General features: G+C 40.0%; 1 protein-coding gene across 1 annotated transcript in view; it reads left to right on the top strand.

Moving 5' to 3' along the window:
• Positions 1-21,567, top strand: part of LOC124718660 — a 92,063-nt gene extending 70,496 nt beyond the window's left edge. The window contains exon 4 of the mRNA XM_047244287.1: positions 21,313-21,567. Coding sequence (XP_047100243.1) covers positions 21,313-21,567 — 255 coding nt within the window. The remainder of the gene's footprint in view (positions 1-21,312) is intronic.
• Positions 21,568-21,912: the final 345 nt, after the last annotated feature.

Below are 21,912 nucleotides of genomic sequence, written 5' to 3'. Positions count from 1 at the left end.
AGTACAGGAAGAGAGGTCTCAGACGAAGAAAGAAAGAAAACATCTGAAAGAATGACGAAATATTGGGCAGACAGAAGAGTAAAACAGCTTTCACATAAGAATAGACTCTAATAATTATATTACCTAAATATCATATTAAGTTATTGTTGAGCCAAATTGTATCCCTGTGTAACAACTTGTCTACAACTTTGTATTTTTGACTAGAGTGGTCCAATGAAGGCCATAAAATAAATAATAATAATAATAATAATAACCAAAAACACATCTCGTGACGTAGAGAACAGCAGCTACAAAAACTCAAAATAAGTTTGTACGGAGAGACCATCCAACCACAAGACACAGGAACAGCCCTAGACTACACAATGCCATGGATCCCGCATACTCGGAAAATAACGCAAAAAGCAAACTACAAATGTATTCTCATCAAACTCTACTGTAGAGTTACTGTGCAAATATGCACTTACATGGAGCCACGCCAACATGTACTTATAAAAGCCCGGTACATGATTTAATGAGCGTCATTATGGAATATTTAATTTGAATTCCGCGAATAAAATAAAATTCTATCACAGAAATATACATGTTTCTTGCACCTTTATTCTTCATTCGGACAGCAAAGAAATGCATCAATAAGTTAATAAAACACGAGATTTTTGTGTCTAATCCACATATAGATGTGAACACGAGCGGAATGAAAGCTCAAAATACAGGGTGGCGCACGAAATGTGTTACCAATTGTTTCTTTCACAATTTACGACGCACATTAGATATCCCGCTGGGATCTCTACAGCAGTACCATCAGAGCTTGGAAAAACAGATGAGTTACGAAATGACGTGTAATTCCCGATACTGCCGCTAGGGGACTACTAAGCAGCAATGGCTGACAATGGAAGACTGACGACACAGCAACGATCGGCAATTGTGTTACTTTTTCGTGAAACGAAAAGCCTTGTTGTGACTCAGAGGCGTTTTCGACAACAGTTTAACATGACGATGGGTCCCTTGCAAGAAGACCATCCACAGGTTGTACGATAAATTTGTACAGGAAGGAACAGAATTGGAAGCGAAGCGACCTCGGCCTAAGCCTGTTTGTACGCTGGAGAATATTGAAGCGGTACGAGTTGCTGTACGGAAAAGTCCCAGGAAATCGTGTAGAAAGGCAGCAGTGCAACTGGGAATATCCAGACGCTCCGTTAAACGCGTTCTTAAAAGTGACCTCCATAATATTATGTACCCATACAAGATGACCTGGGCATAGAAGCTCACTGAAGAACACAAGCAGCAGAGACTACTGTTTGCTCAGTGGGCGGAGGATAGGGAAGAAACTCCCAACAACCTTTGGTTTTAAGACGAGACGCATTTTCATTTAGACGGTGTGGTTAACAAACAAAAAGTGCGCCTTTGGGCTACTGAAAACCCACAAGTGCTTCGTGACCGACAACATTTGCTCTGAGGATTGCAGCGTGGGCAGCAATTTCCAGTTACAGACATATTGGAACATTTCTCTTTGAAGAAACTGAACAGCGAGCGTTATTTGAGCATGCTTCGCAATAGCTTCATTCCACAGCTTCTTGCTACTACCTTGCCCTTCACCACGCAGTGGTTCATGCAAGATGGAGCAAGGCCACATACTGCAAACACTGTGTTGGAGTTTTTACACGAGCATTTCGACATGCGGATCATTTCACTCAGGTTTCCAGGTCGCTTCAATGACGGACAAAATTGGTCCCCCAATAGTCCAGACCTCAATCCATGTGACTTTTTCTTTGTAGGTACCTAAAGAAAAAAAATTTCCCGAAACTTCCACGTGATTTAATGGAGCTCAGAAGACTTATTCTTCAAGCTTGCAGAGAAATTACGGAAGACATGTGCCGTAGGGTAATCACTAACTTCAGTGTTCGTTTGATGGAAGTTAGGAAACGAAATGGTGGACATATTGAGCATGTGCTGAGTTAGAACAAATCTCCATGGACGGCTCTTCATTATAGTCTGTGTTCCTTTCAGATTGTATTGACAAAGTTTATATTCAAAAACAAAATGGTAACACATTTCGTGCGCCACCCTGTAGCACTACCTAAGGCTCTATGCAGGACACTTCTACGAGATTTCAGAAAACTTGAACGAAACAACACAGTTCGAGTAAGCTACGTGCTGTGTTTAACATTCGTTGGGGAAACAAAATGGCGGATGCGCCGGCCTGTGTTTTCAGAAGATCTAACACGGGAAGTGACGTAGTTCACAGAAGTTACCACATCGATTTGAAGGCGTTGTGAGTATTAACTTTGAAGACGTAATTTTTTGCAGGCAGGAAGATCTGTGGTGGTTATTGTTTTCGTCGAGATTGTACATGCTTTAGCTGCACTGAACTATAGTAGTAACTCAGCAATAGTCTTCGCGCTCTCTTGATTTCTAAGAGACGAAGATCGGAGCGCAAAATTGTTGGAGAGAGAACAGGAAACGTAATATACATTCACTTTCTGGGAGCGAAGTAAGTTGATGGGTAAAAAAGATTTCAGTTAGAATATCGTATTTTACTGTAGAATATATATTTCATTTATTGAATACTGTGACAGTGTATTCACGCTGCAACTGCAGTGTTGTACTGATGAACGTTATAAACTGCAGATTTAGTTTCATAGCTATGTGCATATGAAAGAGTACACACCTGTGCTGTATGCTATTTACTACTGTTGTAATGATGTTGGAAAGAGTCTTCAAAGTTAACTCTCATTTAAAATTTTTTAAGAGTTCTTGAACTTTATTTTCAGTCACTGAAGTAGTTAACGAAGAAACCCTAAAAGCAGGAGGAGACATAGAGCAAAACTACTGGGGATACTGGGAAATTTACATTTGCAAAACAAGTTGCTGAAATGGGAGGTAAGGGTTTATATTATCTTGGCTGAAATTAAGAAGATTCGTAAATCAAATAAATCAGTGTCTACTAAATTCACTCTTTATTATTAATCACAAGTACTATGAGGGAGTAAAGGCTTTAGGATGTAAGTAAGAGAATTTCATTACTACCTGCATCTGAGGTAAGGTTATTCACACCAGATCAGGTGCTCATGCTACACCCAGTTGCTTAGATCCGTGATATAACTCACTCTCTCAATCAATCAGTAGTCAATTACAATATAATTTCTTATATTTAATTTGTTTCAAAAACTTGGATAATATATATAAATATTTTATACCAATATAAATAAATATTACTTTTCCATATTCATAAATTCTTCAATGTTATAAAAACTATGTGTTAGTAAAAATTGTTTAAGATCTACCCTGAATTTATGAAATTCTTTAATTTTCTTTATTGTAGCAGGCAATGCACTAAAAAGTATTTTGGGCTGGTAGTTTTCCGGTAGAGTGCTCCTTTGTGGATCATCTCTATTCCTTATTTCATGGTTATGAAACTGATTATTTAATGTTGAAAATTCCTGGTGAGTTCTCAGAAAGCAGACACATTCATAGATGTATATGCTAGGAAGAGTCATTATTTTAAATTCTTTCAATATTTCCCTGCATGACACTCTACAGGGAATCCCTTTCATTATTCTAATAGCTCTTTTTTAAAGTTTGAAAACTTCTTTTGCCGTACCTGTATTTCCCCAAAATATCACACCATGTCTAAGCAAACTGTTCATATAAGCGTAGTAGGCACACAGCAATGATTCAGTGTTGCAACAGTCCTGAAGCATTCTTAGCACATAGCAGCATTTACTTAGTTTTTTACTCAAAACTTCTAGATGATTATCCCATCTCAAGTTCTAATCCACCCATATACCTAGGAATTTTGTGTATGGAGCATGTGCAATAACATAGTTCCCTAACTCAGCTTTTACTCTTCTTCTAGCTTCACGTTTATAGTACTGAAATTCATCAATACCGTTTTATTCTTATTTACGATCAAAGCATTATAGCTAAACCATTTTCCGGTCTCATTTATGGTCTTAGAGACAGTCAGCTGTAGATTATCCTCGGTGTATCTCATTATGAAAATGCTGGTGTCATCGGCGACCATCACCATTTCTGCAACACTCAGATGGTTAGGCAAATCGTTTATATATACCAAGAACAACAGTGGGCCTAACATGGAATGCTAGGGCACCCCATAGCTAGCTTTTTGAAATCTGAAAAATATTCTTTGCCTTCATGAAATATATGTACTTTGTCTATCACAGAGATAAGACTTGAACCATTTGAGGGAAAGTCCCCAAACCCCATAAAATTCTAGTTTTGTAAGCAATAAGTTCATGGCTGATTAGATCAAAAGCAGAATAGCTACCAAAATAAATGGACAATAACATGTAAGGTATGTTAACTAATGCATACATCCACTTTTCGCCAATTAAGCTACAAATGAAACTTTGTGACATAATGTTGTAAACAACACAAATGTTAATATGTTATAACAATTTTACAGTTAAAAATAAAACCTACTGATGATAGCAGAGAAGTGCTGAAACATGTATGGGTGAAACAAAGCAGAAAAATGGTGTCTTGCGTAACACGGACCTTCTCATCCCATTCACTAGAACACATTTAACTGGCATAAGCAGAACTAGCATTAAGCAGTTATGTGATAGTTTATTGATAATATGTGTAAGGGTTTTAATGGAGAATGCTCGTTTGGAGACAGAAATTAGTAAAAGAATACTATACAGTAGTACATTTTACCAGTGTGTGAGGGGCTTGGTGTGGGGAAGGGAAGTGCTAATGACGTGCAAGCTGGTGCTATACGAGACTTACTTCACACCCATACCAATTTACAGCTCAGAGACTTGGACTATGACTAGAAGAGAGGAGAGTAGGATACAATCCAGTGAAATGGAGTTTCTCAGAATTATGCTAGGGAAGATGAAGAGAGAGAGTGTAAAATGAAGGATGTTAGGAAGGAAATTGGAGTGGAGAAGTTGACTGAGAAAATTGAAAAGAATAGATTAAAATGGTTTGGGCATGTGAAGAGGATGGAAGGAGGAAGAATACTAAGAAGAATGATGGAGTTCAAGATTGAGGGCAAGAGGCCAAGGGGAAGACCGGGAACAAGATGGATTGATACAGTGAAGATGAGTTTAAGGTTGAGAAACTTGGTATGGAACCAAATTGTGGAAGAAGAATGGTGGAAGGACTGAGTAAAGTGGCGAAGTACCATTGCTATCCCAACCCATCCAGATGTTGGATGGAGGGGAAACGATGATGATTGTACAGCTTAGGCTATGTGTGGTTGTCTTTTGTTTATGTGTACCTTTACTCGATCCACAGCCCTGTAGGTTCGCCTTTTTGGTGGGATGTACAGAATATGATGAATGATTGGAAGAAATCACTATTCTTTTGAAATTGTGATGGTTGGTTTTTAGTCAAGCCTCGTTAATAAATGTATATATTATGAAGATGCTGTTAGAATGCTTAACACCTCGAAGATGCGTCTACAAAATGACTGTGGGAAAACACTATATCACTATCTCCAGCTGCCCACTTACAATGTGAATGTAATAACCGATCACATTAGCTGATTATATCCTTCACCATTTAACAACTTCATATTTGCTCAAATGCAGGAATTTTTACTCCTACGCATTTCACTTGGGATTGGTATGCACCTCATTGGTGACGGAGTGGTGTACGTTGTGTACAAAATTTATGTTACTAATCAGTACTTACTTAATTGTTTTCTAATTTGGTATATAGTGATGTTATTCTACTTGTGTTTGTTCTTTCCATTACTGCCAGGTTCGATCAAAAAATATTCAATAATTCATTCAATGTATCTCTGATTTATTTTCAGAAACACATCGCAAATCCAGTACCACACCAAAGCGACTACAGTATTGCACAACCAAATATTCTCTGTCACCATCCTATATTTTCTGGGATGGTTACTAAGGGAAAGCCATGGCCAATACCCCAAGATCATTATTTTATATTTTACCAACTGTGCGAAATTAATGTGTCTGGTAATATATTAACATTATGGCACTGTCAATAGTAGTACCATAGATACACTTTATGAAAATGAAATGGTTTACATTCCACTGTGAAACCCACTGTAATAAAATGTTTATTGAAGTGGATGAGACTTGCATGTTGTACGTTAGAGTTACTGTTGTAATGAATGTGTTTTTTTTTTAGAATGACATATTAAAAACAACTGCAGTAAAATAAATCTGTTTATAGCAAAAGGAGTTATGTCTCTTACATATGTTCGTCAATCACTTTATGTATACTCTTTTCTTGCTGATATTGCTACCCTGATTATTTTCTTAGTTTTAAGCCACTTCTTTAGTGTTAAGATGTACTGTATTCTGATGTTTTTGCTCTTTAACGCCAAAGATTCTTGTCAGACAGCAACTAAGTTTGCACATTACTCTGACATGTGGACTTTGTAAATACTTTTGAAAAACTGGTTATTTGCTTAGTTTTAAGCCATTTCGTTAGTGTTAAGATGTACTGTATTGTGGTATTTTTTGCTCTTTAAGGTAATATCTTTCTTATTTTGTTTCTCGATGCAACGTGTATGCTTCTTTCACCATTGTACTGTATTTCATTTCCTGGACATACCCTCTTGTTTTACTTGCACTCTGCACAGATATTGAAATAATTTCAAATTTGGAGAAGCTGTCAGGTCTCATAATTTTGTTAATCAGAGGGCTTCACACTTTTTTACGTTAGGCTTGTGATTATCCAATACTGAACCCTAAGGTTATACATACTGTGGATGTTCACGTGGAGACATGTTTGTAATGAGTGGATAGGTTCTTGATGAAGTAAACCACCAGACAACTGCTAGGAAAAGACCTTGAAATCACGCAGAACAGACACGATGCCCGAGGAGCGGTGGCGATCTACACAAACACCAACATACCCACAGTACAGATACCCCTCCCACAACACCTCCAAGACACGGAAGCCGTTGTGGTGCAAATCCGGATGCAACGACAATGCCGACTAACGGTCACCTGCCTCTATAACCCATCAGGACACCCAATCCCATACGACTTCCTACAATACCTAATGACGACACACAACAAACTCCTTCTACTAACAGACATAAATGCAAGACACAATCAACTTGGAGACACTGCGACAAACGCCAACAGCCGCGTCCTCTTTGACATCCTAACCACCTATCCCATAACGAGACTAGCACTAAACCAACCAACCTTCATAGCACACCAGGGCACCTCTACACCAGACCATATCCTCCATAATCCCATCCTATTCGACACCTTCACAGAACCCCGGCGAGGAGACCCCATAACCAGTGGCCACCTCCCCATCCTTTCCTGTACCTCAGCAATTAACGCCCCTAACCCTCACCACACACAACACACCATCTGGCTATACTCCACAGTGGACTGGGCCAAGTACAAAACAACCATACAAAATGAACTGACAGCCCCCATAACTCAGACAATGACGATTTAGACTACATAAACACCCAATTAGAAAACGCTATCAATAAGGCCACAGACGAAGCAGTCCCGCAAAAAACAATTAACAACTGGCGCCCTACCATACCAGCGGAGGTGCTAGCAATCATCCGACAGAAAAAACGACTTCAGCGCGAAATGACGAGAACTCGAAACCCATATCTCGAAAGTCAATGGAACCGCCTCAACGCACAGGCAAAACGTCTCGTCTCCCGCCACAAACAAAAAGAATGGGATGACATGTCGACAGCTAAATTACAAAGAAGGCTGCAAATTTTGGAATAAGTTCAAAACGTTAACAGGCCAAAAGAAACCCTCCAACCACATGCACCTGATAGATAATGAGCCAGCCACAGACCCCAAAAAACAAGCAGACGCCTTCCAAAACATCCTCCAATCCACCCATTCCTTCCCAATCGACGACAAATTCGACAATGATTTCTGCCGATATGTCAAAGACCAACTCCCCGACATTCTCAACAGCCCAACAGTAGAAACAGAAGACACTGCCGAACTGACAAAATCAATCCAAGACACAGAAATTATAAACTCAATAACGACAGGACAAAACTCTGCCCCTGGACTGAACACCATCAAACGCATACATATCCAAAACTCCCCCTTCCCCACCATAATCTCAATGGTATCACTAATATTCAACTACTGCTTAACAAAGCAATCCCCAAGACATGTAAGAAAAGTAAAACCATAATGATACATAAAGCCGACAAACCAACAACTTACCCCCTCTCCTACAGACCAATATCACTACTAGACGTTATAGGGAAGACATATGAACGCATCCTCAATGACAGACTACAAAAATACGCAGACAGAAAACTACTCCCTGTCCTGCAATCCGGATTCCGAAAGCACCGCTCCACCTCCGACCCTCTCCTCAAACTTACTAGTGACATCACCAAAGGATTCAACAGATCCCATTGCACAATAGCCATATTTTTAGACATCGAACGCGCCTTCGACCGATTATGGCACAACGGTTTGCTCTACAAGCTAATTAAACTGGGCATCCCACCCAAACTAGTGCGCCTCATACGCATCCAGATCACCGGAAGCATTTCCTGAGTCCATGTAAATGACGCAGCATCAGAACCATTCACACCAGAGGCAGGCGTCCCACAAGGAGCTATACTATCTCCGCTGTACACGCATGACGTACCGACCCCAAGAGATGCCAACGAAAAATTGGCGCTATATGCGGACGATACCGCCTAATGGAGCACAGGCCTCCGGACAGACATCATACAATGAAAAGCCACAAGATACTTGAGCAAACTCGAAGACTGGATGACAAAATGGAGGATAAGACCAAACCCCACTAAAAAACAGTGCTATACCAGCACCGAAATCAGACTCTAAACCAGACTCGAAAACGACAACAAAAATGTACCGCCATCACCCTCAGACTCTGGAACTAACCCCTACAACTCACGGACTCCGCAAGATACCTCGGGGTATTCCTTGACAAACACCTAAACTATAAGACTCATCTTCAGCACCTACTAAACAAAACATACACACGTATAAAATATACATCAGACCTATTTACGAATACACCTCAGCGCCACTAGGCGGTATACCCAAGACTGTAGTGGAAAAACTATACACAACAGAGCGACATCTATTGCGCAGGATCGTAAAACTACCACCTTGCACCCCAAGCAACGAAGTATACGAGATCACAGACATGACAGCGCTCCAGACAAGACCCGTCAAACTCAGAGCAAGATATGGATCCCATATAAGGCCAGACATGGAAGACATACTGACAAACAAACCACCAACGACACGGCGACCAAAATTCAAATACACATACCCAGCACGTACAGTAGCTCAAAACAGAGCAGACTCTGAAGAAATACTACCAACACTGACACATACAGCCAGTCCGGCACCTACCAACTTACTTGCAACTGCTGTCAATCTGTATGTGGGCCAAACATGTAGGACCTTCAGAACCAGATATAATAAACACCTCAGAGCAGTGAAAAGCAATAGCACACACTCAACATTTGCAGACCACCTGGTAGCACACAACCACCACCCAGAAAACATTGAAACTGACCTTCACATCCTGAAAACTAGCAGCAGCCTATACCAAAAACTAACGATAGAAGAAAACTACCACATCCAAAAATCAATAGCCCAAGGAAAGAAAGTACTCAATGGATACACATCACTGTGCAACAAAACCTTCTTCGCCACAATAGAAGAACTATACAGGTAACACACACACACACACACACACACACACACACACACACACACACAAATCCTCTCTCTCTCTCTCTCTCTCTCTCTCTCTCTCTCTGCCCCAGTACTCATCTCACACACGCAAACCCACACAAACCACACACCACTAACACCAAATACAACTCAAACTCGCCCGCCTCACCCAGCAGAACACGCTACGAAACAAATGAACGCCACACAGCCACAACAACACGTAATGGCAGCGAAAACTCCGCCTATGTTTTGAGTAATCGGGAAAACTGCATTGCCACGCGAAAACAGGCAAAGAAGTAAGCCTATTTACTTCGCCAACAACACAGGAAAACGTACCACAACTTCAAAACTGTAAGTTACAGGAACAAAACTTGATACAGTCTTATTTCCATTCGTAAATGCATAACAAACAGAAAATAAATTACGTTTTGCTGTTTGCAGATAAGTTATATATTGTGTAGCAGAACAGCTACCAAACCAAGTGGACAATAACATCATGTAAGTTAAAAATAAAAATAGAACCCACTGATGATAGCACTAAAGTGTTGAAACATGTATAGGTGAAACAAAATAAAAAAGGTGACTTGCATAAGGCGAAACTTCTCATCCAATCCCACCTTCAGAATATTCCCCGACCTAGCACCAACAATGACACAACTGGCTCTTCTTGAAACAACCCCACTTCACCTAGACGAAAGACCATAGCAAAAGCCCACGACATGAAGTACAGGGCTATTACAAATGATTGAAGCGATTTCATAAATTCACTGTAGCTCCATTCATTGACATATGGTCACGACACACGACAGATACGTAGAAAAACTCAAAGCTTTGTTCGGCTGAAGCCGCACTTCAGGTTTCTGCTGCCAGAGCGCTCGAGAGCGCAGTGAGACAAAATGGCGACAGGAGCCGAGAAAGCGTGTGTCGTGCTTGAAATGCACTCACATCAGTCAGTCATAACAGTGCAACGACAATTCAGGACGAAGTTCAACAAAGATCCACCAACTGCTAACTCCATTCGGCGATGGTATGCGCAGTTTAAAGCTTCTGGATGCCTCTGTAAGGGGAAATCAACGGGTCGGCCTGCAGTGAGCGAAGAAACGGTTGAACGCGTGCGGGCAAGTTTCACGCGTAGCCCGCGGAAGTCGACGAATAAAGCAAGCAGGGAGCTAAACGTACCACAGCTGACGGTTTGGAAAATCTTACGGAAAAGGCTAAAGCAGAAGCCTTACCGTTTACACATGCTACAAGCCCTGACACCCGATGACAAAGTAAAACGCTTTAAATTTTCGGCGCGGTTGCAACAGCTCATGGAAGAGGATGCGTTCAGTGCGAAACTTGTTTTCAGTGATGAAGCAACATTTTTTCTTAATGGTGAAGTGAACGGACACAATGTGCGAATCTGGGCGGTAGAGAATCCTCACACATTCGTGCAGCAAATTCGCAATTCACCAAAAGTTAACGTGTTTTGTGCAATCTCACGGTTTAAAGTTTACGGCCCCTTTTTCTTCTGCGAAAAAAACGTTACAGAACACGTGTATCTGGACATGCTGGAAAATTGGCTCATGCCACAGCTGGAGACCGACAGCGCCGACTTCATCTTTCAACAGGATGGTGCTCCACCGCACTTCCATCATGATGATCGGCATTTCTTAAACAGGAGATTGGAAAACCGATGGATCGGTCGTGGTGCAGATCATGATCAGCAATTCATGTCATGGCCTCCACGCTCTCCCGACTTAACCCCATGCGATTTCTTTCTGTGGGGTTATGTGAAAGATTCAGTTTTTAAACCTCCTCTACCAAGAAACGTGCCAGAACTGCGAGATTGCATCAACGGTGCTTTCGAACTCGTTGATGGGGACATGCTGCGCCGAGTGTGGGAGGAACTTGATTATCGGCTTGATGTCTGCCGAATCACTAAAGGGGCACATATCGAACATTTGTGAACGATTAAAAAAACTTTGAGTTTTTGTACGTGTGTGCAAAGCATTGTGAAAATATCTCAAATAATAAAGTTATTGTCGAGCTGTGAAATCGCTTCAATCATTTGTAATAACCCTGTATGACGCACCAAAATCCACATCCAAAACTCTGCAACTGCTCCACACCACACAAAACACACCAGTATCATACAGAAAAACACAACAAAAGAGAACAAGAACAATCATAGAATCATAAATACTGTAGTGCCCAGCTCCGAGTACTGCAGTAACAGGAAAGGAGAACCTGTAACCTAGAAGTAAAGAGACAAAAGTATGAACACCACAACAATCACGACACAACACATAACACTCCTGCACAAGCAAGCAGAACAAAAGTGGGGGGGGGGGGGGGGGGGAGAACACGCACCACTCTCATAGTACGAAAACTATGATAAAAATCGCAACCACCCTAATCCATAATATAAGCACCCTAAACAATGTAAACCATTACTTAATCGTAAATCACTTATTTTTATTTATATTTCAATTATTTTAATTTATAATGTTACCAATCACTTATTTGTATGTTAATGAACCTAAAAAACCAATATTATGTATAGCATGCATTCAAAAATATAAGTTATCTAAATTAAATAAAATAAAGATGTAAACCTCTGGCTGACGAAGGGCACTGAGATAAGCCTTAAAACAGGCTGCCTTCTCCCTCAGGAGGAGTGAAACGTGCTAAAAAAACGACGACACACTGTGCTCATGCAAGCGTTTGCCAACAGCAAAATGTGTCAAGACTATGCACTCCTTCGTAAAAACAAATTGCCTCCGATGAGCGTGAAGTCACAACGGTTCACATTAGATTCGTTTTAGCAGTTACGAGAGGTCTCATGCGCATGCGCAGTTGAGTTGCGTTTGAACAGTAGATTCTCCCGCTTCTGGCTACAGGAATGTGGCTGTTAGCTGCGCAAGCAGTCGCAGCAAGCAGCTACATGTTACAGGGAAAAGTGGGTCCCAAATTCACATTCATGGGAGAAAAAAAAAAAAAATTGTTTCACAAAGCGCCTAGCATCCAGCGCACGTTAGTCTATCGATTATTCATATGATTTTGAAACGCATCCCTGTTGGTTTCTGAACATTTTTGAACACATTTTAAGTTGATTTCTGAATGAATCACAAGTTGATTTTTGAATGCGTGCATAGTGTACGTGATTTCTCTGTCAGGGAAATCCTCGTCGCATCTAGAAATAAACTTTCCGCAGACAAAAGGGGACGGGGCTATACGAGCTGAGCGGAGTAAAACCGAACGGATGAATGCCAATGGCTGTCTGATTATGTCGTTGATTGGGTTTGCGAATGATCAGCGTTGTTATAATTACTAGCGAAATTGATAGATTCAGACTACCAGAGTGGAAATAAACGACTAATAGGAATAACAGGCGAGAAAGTATTATCTTCTCGGTGTATCCAAAAAATGAAATTTGACAGAACATTTTTGGCCAGATCGCTACATTAGTAAGGACCAGTTGTACAGTCCGCGGTTAGCATCCGCTTAAGTTCTATTCTGGAAGTTGTAACAACAACAACCGCACATATAATAATTTTTCTTCTGATTTTCGATGAATTAATGTAAGGAATGTTTTGATTTCATTTCTTTTTCTTTTCGTATCATGATGTTAAAGAAAATGTAAGCAACTTTCGATGTGAATATTGATATTTATGTCAAATTTCAAGAAATGCTATAACAGAATTGATGTTGAATCTATTGTAACATGTTTAAAATTGTAATTGTGCGCCTGGTCCATACGTAGGCAATGTATTAGGATAGGGGGACTGTAAAACCTTTGGTGAATACCCTATCTGTAGTGGAGCGTTAAAGGGTGGATGGCAGGCGAGCGCGGGAAAATGCACACTGGCGCGGCACGGCATAACGGGCTCAGCAATACAGTCGGAGTTGGGCATCGGTCTGAGGAACACGTTCCGGATCGAGGAGGCTATCCTGGAAAAAGTGGTTTCACTGAGCCTCGGATGTGCCGTTTCCGACGACTACACAGCATGGCTATCTTCTATAGGCACTGAATTGAAAAGGATTGCGACGATAAGAAGAAGCAAAGTGCCGATATACCAAGAGCCATAGCTGTGATTGTATGTGTGCTGTGCGCCTCGCCATCTCGCCGCCCGCCAACCGCCGCATCGACACGAACAGGTTGAATCTTTAGAATTGTATTCGTGTGGACCAGTGTTAATTTTGTTCCTGACTGTTCAATAACAACTTAACTTTTACCAGAATTGTCCTATCAATTAATTATCCTTATCACTAACCTAGACAGGGTCCTTTCCACATGTTGTGCAATCCGAGTGCCCCGAAATGAAGATTTAAAGTTTATGTTAATAAGAATTTCCTGCAGAGCTTTTTATGATAGAATGAATTTTAAGGAGCTTTATTGTTAATGAAAATATAAGCAAAGAACAAAGGTCTGACAAAGTTGGAAGTTAATTTTGGAACTGGTTTAGTAATGAAGCTTAATTAGAGACAAAAATAATGGTAGTTAAATGAGGAAGTAATAAGACAAAAAGAGTAGTAACTCATATTTTGTAAATCTTGGGTGATTAATGTTTCCAATAGTTAATAGTTGCAACACAGTGATCATAACAGTTTCAGGGTCCTCCCCCCCCCCCCCCCCAACCCCCCTCCAGTCTTTTCTTTTCTATTCATTTAAATTCTGGAGTGTACTGAACTGATTTGACCTGCAAAGTTAAAGTCAATATAAAATCTAAATTTATCAGTGTTTTACCCTTATTAAAATTGACGTTTGTGTGTTTCAAAAGTGCTATGTCTAGGGTAACCTATGCCCGATTTCAGTCAGATCAATAGACAAAACGCAGTTTGTAGTAATCATTATAGTGTAATGTTGAGAATTTATAGCTTGTCCAAATTAGTACAGAAAGGGAAAATATTAGTTCAGTAGATTTTTCTGGTTCTAAAATTTACCATATAATGCAGTATTACTACGTGTTGTTATGCTTGTACGTACATCCACTTGTACAAGGAAAAAACTCAATGCCTAATTATGCTGGCGACCGTATTATTAACAATTGGTAGCATCTGCTGTGTATGTTTCTTGCCCGTCCTAACGTGTAGTTGCACTTTAGACTTGCTTGACGTATCATTATTGTTATTGAGTGGGCGTAAGTCTGATTTTGCCTCCATTCAGGTACACGCGGTCAACATATTTACTAAAATCCTTTCTTATAAGGTGAAGCCCGTCAACTTATCATAGTACAGGCTTTAAAGAGTTAACGTACGCCCGAGCGTGTTTTACTAACACGTAACAACGCCTAGCACGGGATAACTTATCCGGTGATTCTGGCAGGCTTTGTGAAGTTAATCGGCGAACAAATTTCGACAATGGCAGGAATAGCTACGGAATTGGTCATGACAAGATCGTTTGTTAGAACGAGGAAGGAGAAGAAACGGGGACAGCACACATATCGAAGACGATTCCAAATTTACATAATTTCTTAATACTACTTTTCGATCTCATGCTTGAGAAACTGGTGCGTATGAATGAAATGTGAAACTATTTCCTAACAAAGCTTTTTGTTTGTAGTAGGCCTAATAGGCAGAATTATATTCTGTCGTGTTATAAAAATGACCATTTGTGCCAAAACAGTCTCGTTTATATAGTGTGTGTTAAAAAAAGGGCCTATTTTATTTTATCTAACATACGATGATAAAATAGACGTAATCAGATCGAGAAACCACACCAGTCTTGCGTATTATTTGTATTAATAGCTTTTTCAGTACCAGATAACGACATTTCAATTTTTCATGTAGGAAAACGTTTGACCAACTTTGATGGGGTAATAGATTCTTTCGCAGAATGGAAAGCAAGCCATATAAAGCTGTGGCAAGATTAGAGAGAGGGAAAAAAATGCTAGGAGCTAAGGATTGAAGAAATCTGTACTTTCTTGCTTGTCTTTTGTCTTTATTGGTTTTATGTATCCTACATTTAATTTTATGTCACACAAAACAGCAAGTTATTAGCTAATAGGCAATAAAGAGCGCAAATTTTCTGAAAAGTTCTTGTTCTCCCGATTACAAATAATCCCATCCGCTATTAATTGCGAGATTTTTTCTTTTTTTTTTTTTTTTTTTTAAAAAAAAAGAAAGAGGGGCAGGCTGTGAACCTGGGAGCAGGAGAGGCACCACAGGACATGTCAATTTCCACTGTCCTGAATATAGTTTGATGGCATCCATTAAAAATTATACACGTTTCAATTCCACAGAGCGAAATACAGCGACGTGCGATAGAAGAATTCTGTATGAAGAGGCGTGGCACTGCAGTTTGGCACACTTAAGACCAAATAACATGTCTTAAATTTCCTCGAACACACATGTTTTATGTTTCAGACTTTTCACAAAGATGAGCTCTACAAGATTAACTTATTTTTGAAAATTCGATTTTTGTTAGTATTGACCCGGTTCGCAAATGTAGATCCGGGGGTCATGCGCAGAGCAGTGTGACCCGTGTTTAAATTTAGTGATTTTGCTCTTTCCCTTCGTTTACTCTCACGTCAAATGAAAACAAAACATATCTGTGACTAGGAGTTATCTAGTGAATTAAAATACAGTCACATAATTATGGAAGGCTAAAATATGTTACTAGTTTCAGATTTTATTTTATTTCCACATTTCTGACATTCAAGCATTAATCGCTTTGCAGAACAATGAAGTTTTTTTTGTCTGTTTGCTAAAGAAATTTGGCTCTTATTAACCTCTTCCGCAGAGGCAGTCAATGTATTTGAAACGAAATGTTTAATTCCACAGTACTGGCTAGTTTCAACTGTTCGCTGCATTTCAGGTGCACGTTTTCATCTTCTAGCACGTATGGCATTATGCCATAATAAAGAACCAAACATGATATAATACAGTACTGGTGCTCCAAGAAAATTTACATCCCGAAAACCACACTGAAAAGCTTAATATATCAGGTCGAGGTCTACTTCATTGGGAATCTGGACATAGGAATGCGCACTTTAAATGTGCACATTTTAGTATGGTTCACGAAATTCCGATGCTATTGGAGTATCCTCTGATGTCTGATCTTTTAATATTTTACACGTACGTACAAATGGGTTTCCTACGTCATGGTAGCTGCGCAAGCGCGGTGCCGTCAGTTATCTGCGCTATCTGGCAACTGCTGAAACGAACTTACGAGGTGTGGCTAGGAAAAAACCGGACTAGTACTGGTGAAACAATAAAACGAATGCAATAAGGCTGAAAGTCGCGTGGCCTGTCACGTGACTCTCGCTCCGCCTACTGCTCGAGTTTCATCTGCCTCCTGCACTCAGTCTGCCCGTGGCGTCTGTTTTAAGTAGTAGACGTTTTGCCTGTGCGTCGGAAAATGTTGAGTGTACAGAAAGAACAGCGTGTTAACATCAAATTTTGTTTCAAACTAGGAAAATCTGCAAGTGAAACGTTTGTAATGTTACAACAAGTGTACGGCGATGATTGTTTATCGCGAACACAAGTGTTTGAGTGGTTTAAACGATTTAAAGATGGCCGCGAAGACACCAGTGATGACACTCGCACTGGCAGACCATTGTCAGCAAAAACTGATGCAAACATTGAAAAAATCGGTAAACTTGTTCGACAAGATCGCCGTTTAACAATCAGAGCAGTGTCTGAGTTAACAAGAGTTGACAAGGAAAGTGTTAGGCAGATTCTTCATGAAAGTTTCAACATGAACAAAGTGTGTTCAAAAATGGTTCCAAAGTGTCTCACAATTGAACAGAAGGAACGCCGAAGAATGATTTGTTCTGACATCCTGGAAAACATTGAAAGTGATCCCACCTTCTTACAAAATGTTATTACTTGCGATGAATCGTGGTTTCTTACTTACGATCCCGAAACTAAACGCCAATCGATGCATTGGAAAACTCCTGGTTCTCCACGACAAAAAAAAAAAAAAAAAAAAAAAAAAAAAAAAAAGCACGAATGTCAAAATCGAAATTCAAGACAATGATGATTGTTTTTTTGACATCAAAGGGATTGTGCACATTGATAGGGTACCAGAGGGACAAGCAGTGAATCAGCATTACTACATTAGCGTCCTGGCTACCCTACGTGAGCGAGTACGGAGAAAACGGAACGATTTGTGGAGAAAAAAGTCATGAATCCTTCACCAAGACAATGCCCCAGCTCACACTGCGTTGTCAGTGAAGACGTTTTTGGCAAAACAACATTCCCATCTTAGATCATCCACCCTACTGACCTGATTTGGCCCCCGTGACTTTTTTTCTTTTCCCTAAAGTCAAGTCAGCTTTGAAAGGAACTAGACTTGAGACTGTTGAAGCAGTAAAAGAAAAAGCGACGGAAGTAATGTATGGACTTACCGAAAATGATCTGCAGCATTGCTATGGACAGTGGAAAATTCGTATGGAGCGGTGTAGAGACCGAGGAGGAGAGTATATTGAAGGAGATAACATGAAATTGTAAATAAATGTTTTTTCCAGCATCAGTCCGGTTTTTTTCTAGCCGCACCTCGTATTTCTAACAGGTCGCGGGATAATATTGCGAATGGTGGTTTGAAAAGCGTTACTTTCAATGTAAATATCCTTTTACGTAAGTTGAACTATGTGCGAGAAAATACCATGAATTTCTTAAAGCACAGAGGTTTGACTCTCATTTAAAAATCAACTCCCTGATGACGAGCCATTTAGAAGAATTTCGAACCCTGAAGATCAGACATTTATGTCATCATTACAAATTTTACTTTCACATTTGTGTGATATATCGTACAGTGTAACACGCGCAAAAAAGATCAACATTAGAGGCGAAAGCTCAGCTCCTATTGCAACCCATTAAACTTAAGAGACCAATATTATGCGTGAAAGCTTTGCTTTTCTTGTAGCGGTACTATGTATTTTAATTTACACTATTATCTTTCCCAGTTTGTGCGTTCGTGCTATTTAACAGTGACGTTGCTGTTGGCTAACTACATCACGTGTCCTATGCTCTGAATATCCGCTGTCATCGGCTGGCGAGGTCACGTGGCGTGAGCTATGACTGGCTTACAAAAGCACATCGCAATCTCGATTTCAATGATTCAGAAGGTAACACGCGGTGTTTGTTGGAATTCCAATGTATACTTTCGTAATACCAAAATATGCAGTGTACATGTTGCTACACACCAAAGATATTTCCAAAACGTCTTTTTCCCTGAGTTTCGTTTTCTAAAGTGCAGGGAAATTCTACGCCCGTGTATAAATCCATACGCATTCAAAGATTGATAAGTTTTGCAGTTCCGATGGAAAATATACAGGGTGATTCAAAAAGAATACCACAACTTTAGGAATTTAAAACTCTGCAACGACAAAAGGCAGAGCTAAGCACTATATGTCGGCGAATTAAGGGAGCTATAAAGTTTCATTTAGTTGTACATTTGTTCGCTTGAGGCGCTGTTGACTAGGCGTCAGCGTCAGTTGATGCTAAGATGGCGACCGCTCAACAGAAAGCTTTTTGTATTAATGAGTACGGCAGAAGTGAATCGACGACAGTTGTTCAGCGTGCATTTCGAACGAAGTATGGTGTTAAACCTCCTGATAGGTGGTGTATTAAACGTTGGTATAAACAGTTTACAGAGAATGGGTGTTTGTGCAAAGGGAAAACTTCTGGACGGCCGAGAACGAGTGATGAAAATGTAGCACGCATCCAGCAAGCATTTGTTCGCAGCCCAGGAAAATCGACTCGCAGAGCTAGCAGAGAGCTGCAAATTCCACAATCAACTGTATGGAGAGTCCTACGAAAAAGGTTAGTTCTGAAACCTTGTCTGAAATTGGTTCAAGCACTGTCTGCAGCTGGTAAGATTAAAAGAATCGATTTCTGTGATTTTATCCTTGCTCAAATGGAAACAGATGAATCTTTCGTTTCAAAGATTGTGTTTAGTGATGAAGCAACTTTCCACACTAACGGGAAAGTCAACCGTCACAATGTCTGTATATGGGGCACTGAGAATCCGCGGGAAACAACTCAGTATGAACGTGACTCGCCTAAGGTGAACGTTTTCTGTGCCATTTCAGCCAATAAAGTTTTTGGTCCCTTTTTCTTCGAAGGTGCTACTGTAACTGGACTACAGTATCTGGAGATGTTGGAGAATTGGCTGTTCCCTCAGCTGGAACAAGAAGCACAACAATTCATATTTCAGCAGGATGGAGCGCCACCACATTGGCACTTATCTGTCCGTAACTACCTGAACGTCAACTACCCGAGGCGATGGATCGGCCGCCAGGCAGCCCGTGACAGAGCACTTCATCACTGGCCTCCAAGAAGCCCTGATCTTACCCCCTGCGATTTTTTCTTATGGGGGTATGTTAAGGATATGGTGTTTCGGATACCTCTCCCAGCCACCATTGATGATTTGAAACGAGAAATAACAGCAGCTATCCAAACTGTTACGCCTGATATGCTACAGAGAGTGTGGAACGAGTTGGAGTATCGGGTTGATATTGCTCGAGTGTCTGGAGGGGGCCATATTGAACATCTCTGAACTTGTTTTTGAGTGAAAAAAAACCTTTTTAAATGCTCTTTGTAATGATGTATAACAGAAGGTTATATTGTGTTTCTTTCATTAAATACACATTTTTAAAGTTGTGGTACTCTTTTTGAATCACCCTGTACTGTTACTTAACACGGTAAAGGTGTGTTTTCAACCGGGGGAAAGTATTTTTAACCATGAAATCCGGATTTTTTTTCTCTTGTCCGGGAATACACCCTGGTCCAGCAATAATTTGTACTTATTTTCCGTCATGTATATGTTTATTATTATTTGTGTAATGATCTACTGTATCATTAAACTTTTGCACTCACATTTCTACATATTTTATTAGAATATTGCTTTTGTAAAGTAAAATTTCCCAGTCTCAGCAATGTCACTGACATCATCTCACCTGTGAAATTCTGATCCGCCGGACAGAGGGGTAATGATAGGCGTCATTGGAGTATTAATAGACTGTACAATAATGTCATATCTTCTCTCTCTAGCTGTTACATGCGAGCGAGGAGCGATGTTGTAAGCTGTATCGCAGGGCCGGATTATCATCTTTGGTGTGCGTGTAGGCGCAGTAAGCAGATAGTGGTTAGCTGCGTTAAAGTGAGGAAGCAGTTGTAATGTTATGTTTCAAATGTAAAGTCTCAATGTATCGATGTGTTTAATTACGACGATTATGTAATGGCAACTGATCTGAGGAGGAGGAAGTGTAACGGAATCTTATTTACATGAAGAGGAAGTATAAGGTAACTTTTTGAAGTCCTATTTTATTATTGCACTATTTTATTATTTTTCACCTACATTTCTCCTACAATTTTTAATTGATCTTGTTTTTTTCAAAAGTAGAAAAGGAACCAAGTGTGTTCCGAAAATACTTCGATTTGCAACTAACAGAGAACTCATTGCACCTCACGAGTGTCTCTGTGTAGATACAATTTGCAGTTTTAGCATAGCGGCGCGCAAGGGTGAGCAGTTCTGCAACGCGTTATTCAGACTTGCACAGAATAGAGGTAGGGACTAAATATTCGGATTTTTTTTTATTCAGTGAGGGGCAACTTATGTCATTCAGTGACAGTTTGATTTTTGTGTGTTGTGTATCAGTTTTAGTTCTGGGATCTGAGATCATCTTTGCAAAACTAATTATTGTAGGTTTATGTCAAAGAGGGCAAGGTACTATTTGGATATGACACGCTGAAGAGATGGCAAGAATACATTGAAGAGCTATATCAAGGAGACCCTCTAACAGATAATATGATAGAATTAAGCGAAGAAGTAGAGAAAGAAGAACTAGGGGACACAATTCTGAAAGATGAATTTGAAAAAGCACTAAAAGAACTACCAGATAAGAAAGCGGCAGGTGTTGATGATATACCTTCTGAACTAATTAAGGGGGGACGTACATGAAAATGACCAAATTTGTGAAAAAAATTTTATTGGCTCTTCATTTACTACATGGTATTGAAATTTCAATTACCAAATATTACGTTCCAATTCCGCTTCTAAGGGGGAAAAAAATAATAATTTGTAATAGCTTGCACAGGGCGACGCCCCCCCATCTTGGTCTTCATCCTCTCGTATATCTATTTATACTGCGTTTTTTTCCAGTTTTGTGCAGTCACAATGCAGGGAACGTTTGTGTACTACATCAAGAAGGCTGTGGAATAATATCTCTGCCGCTGGTTTTATATTCTTTGATTTATAGCGTTTGTTTACGAGTGTTTGTTTGGAATACATTTTTACGAAAGTTGT

The sequence above is a fragment of the Schistocerca piceifrons genome, chromosome 10, assembly GCF_021461385.2.
Source record: "Schistocerca piceifrons isolate TAMUIC-IGC-003096 chromosome 10, iqSchPice1.1, whole genome shotgun sequence".
Lineage (NCBI taxonomy): Eukaryota > Metazoa > Arthropoda > Insecta > Orthoptera > Acrididae > Schistocerca > Schistocerca piceifrons.
This window is presented reverse-complemented; position numbering and strand designations above follow the sequence as displayed.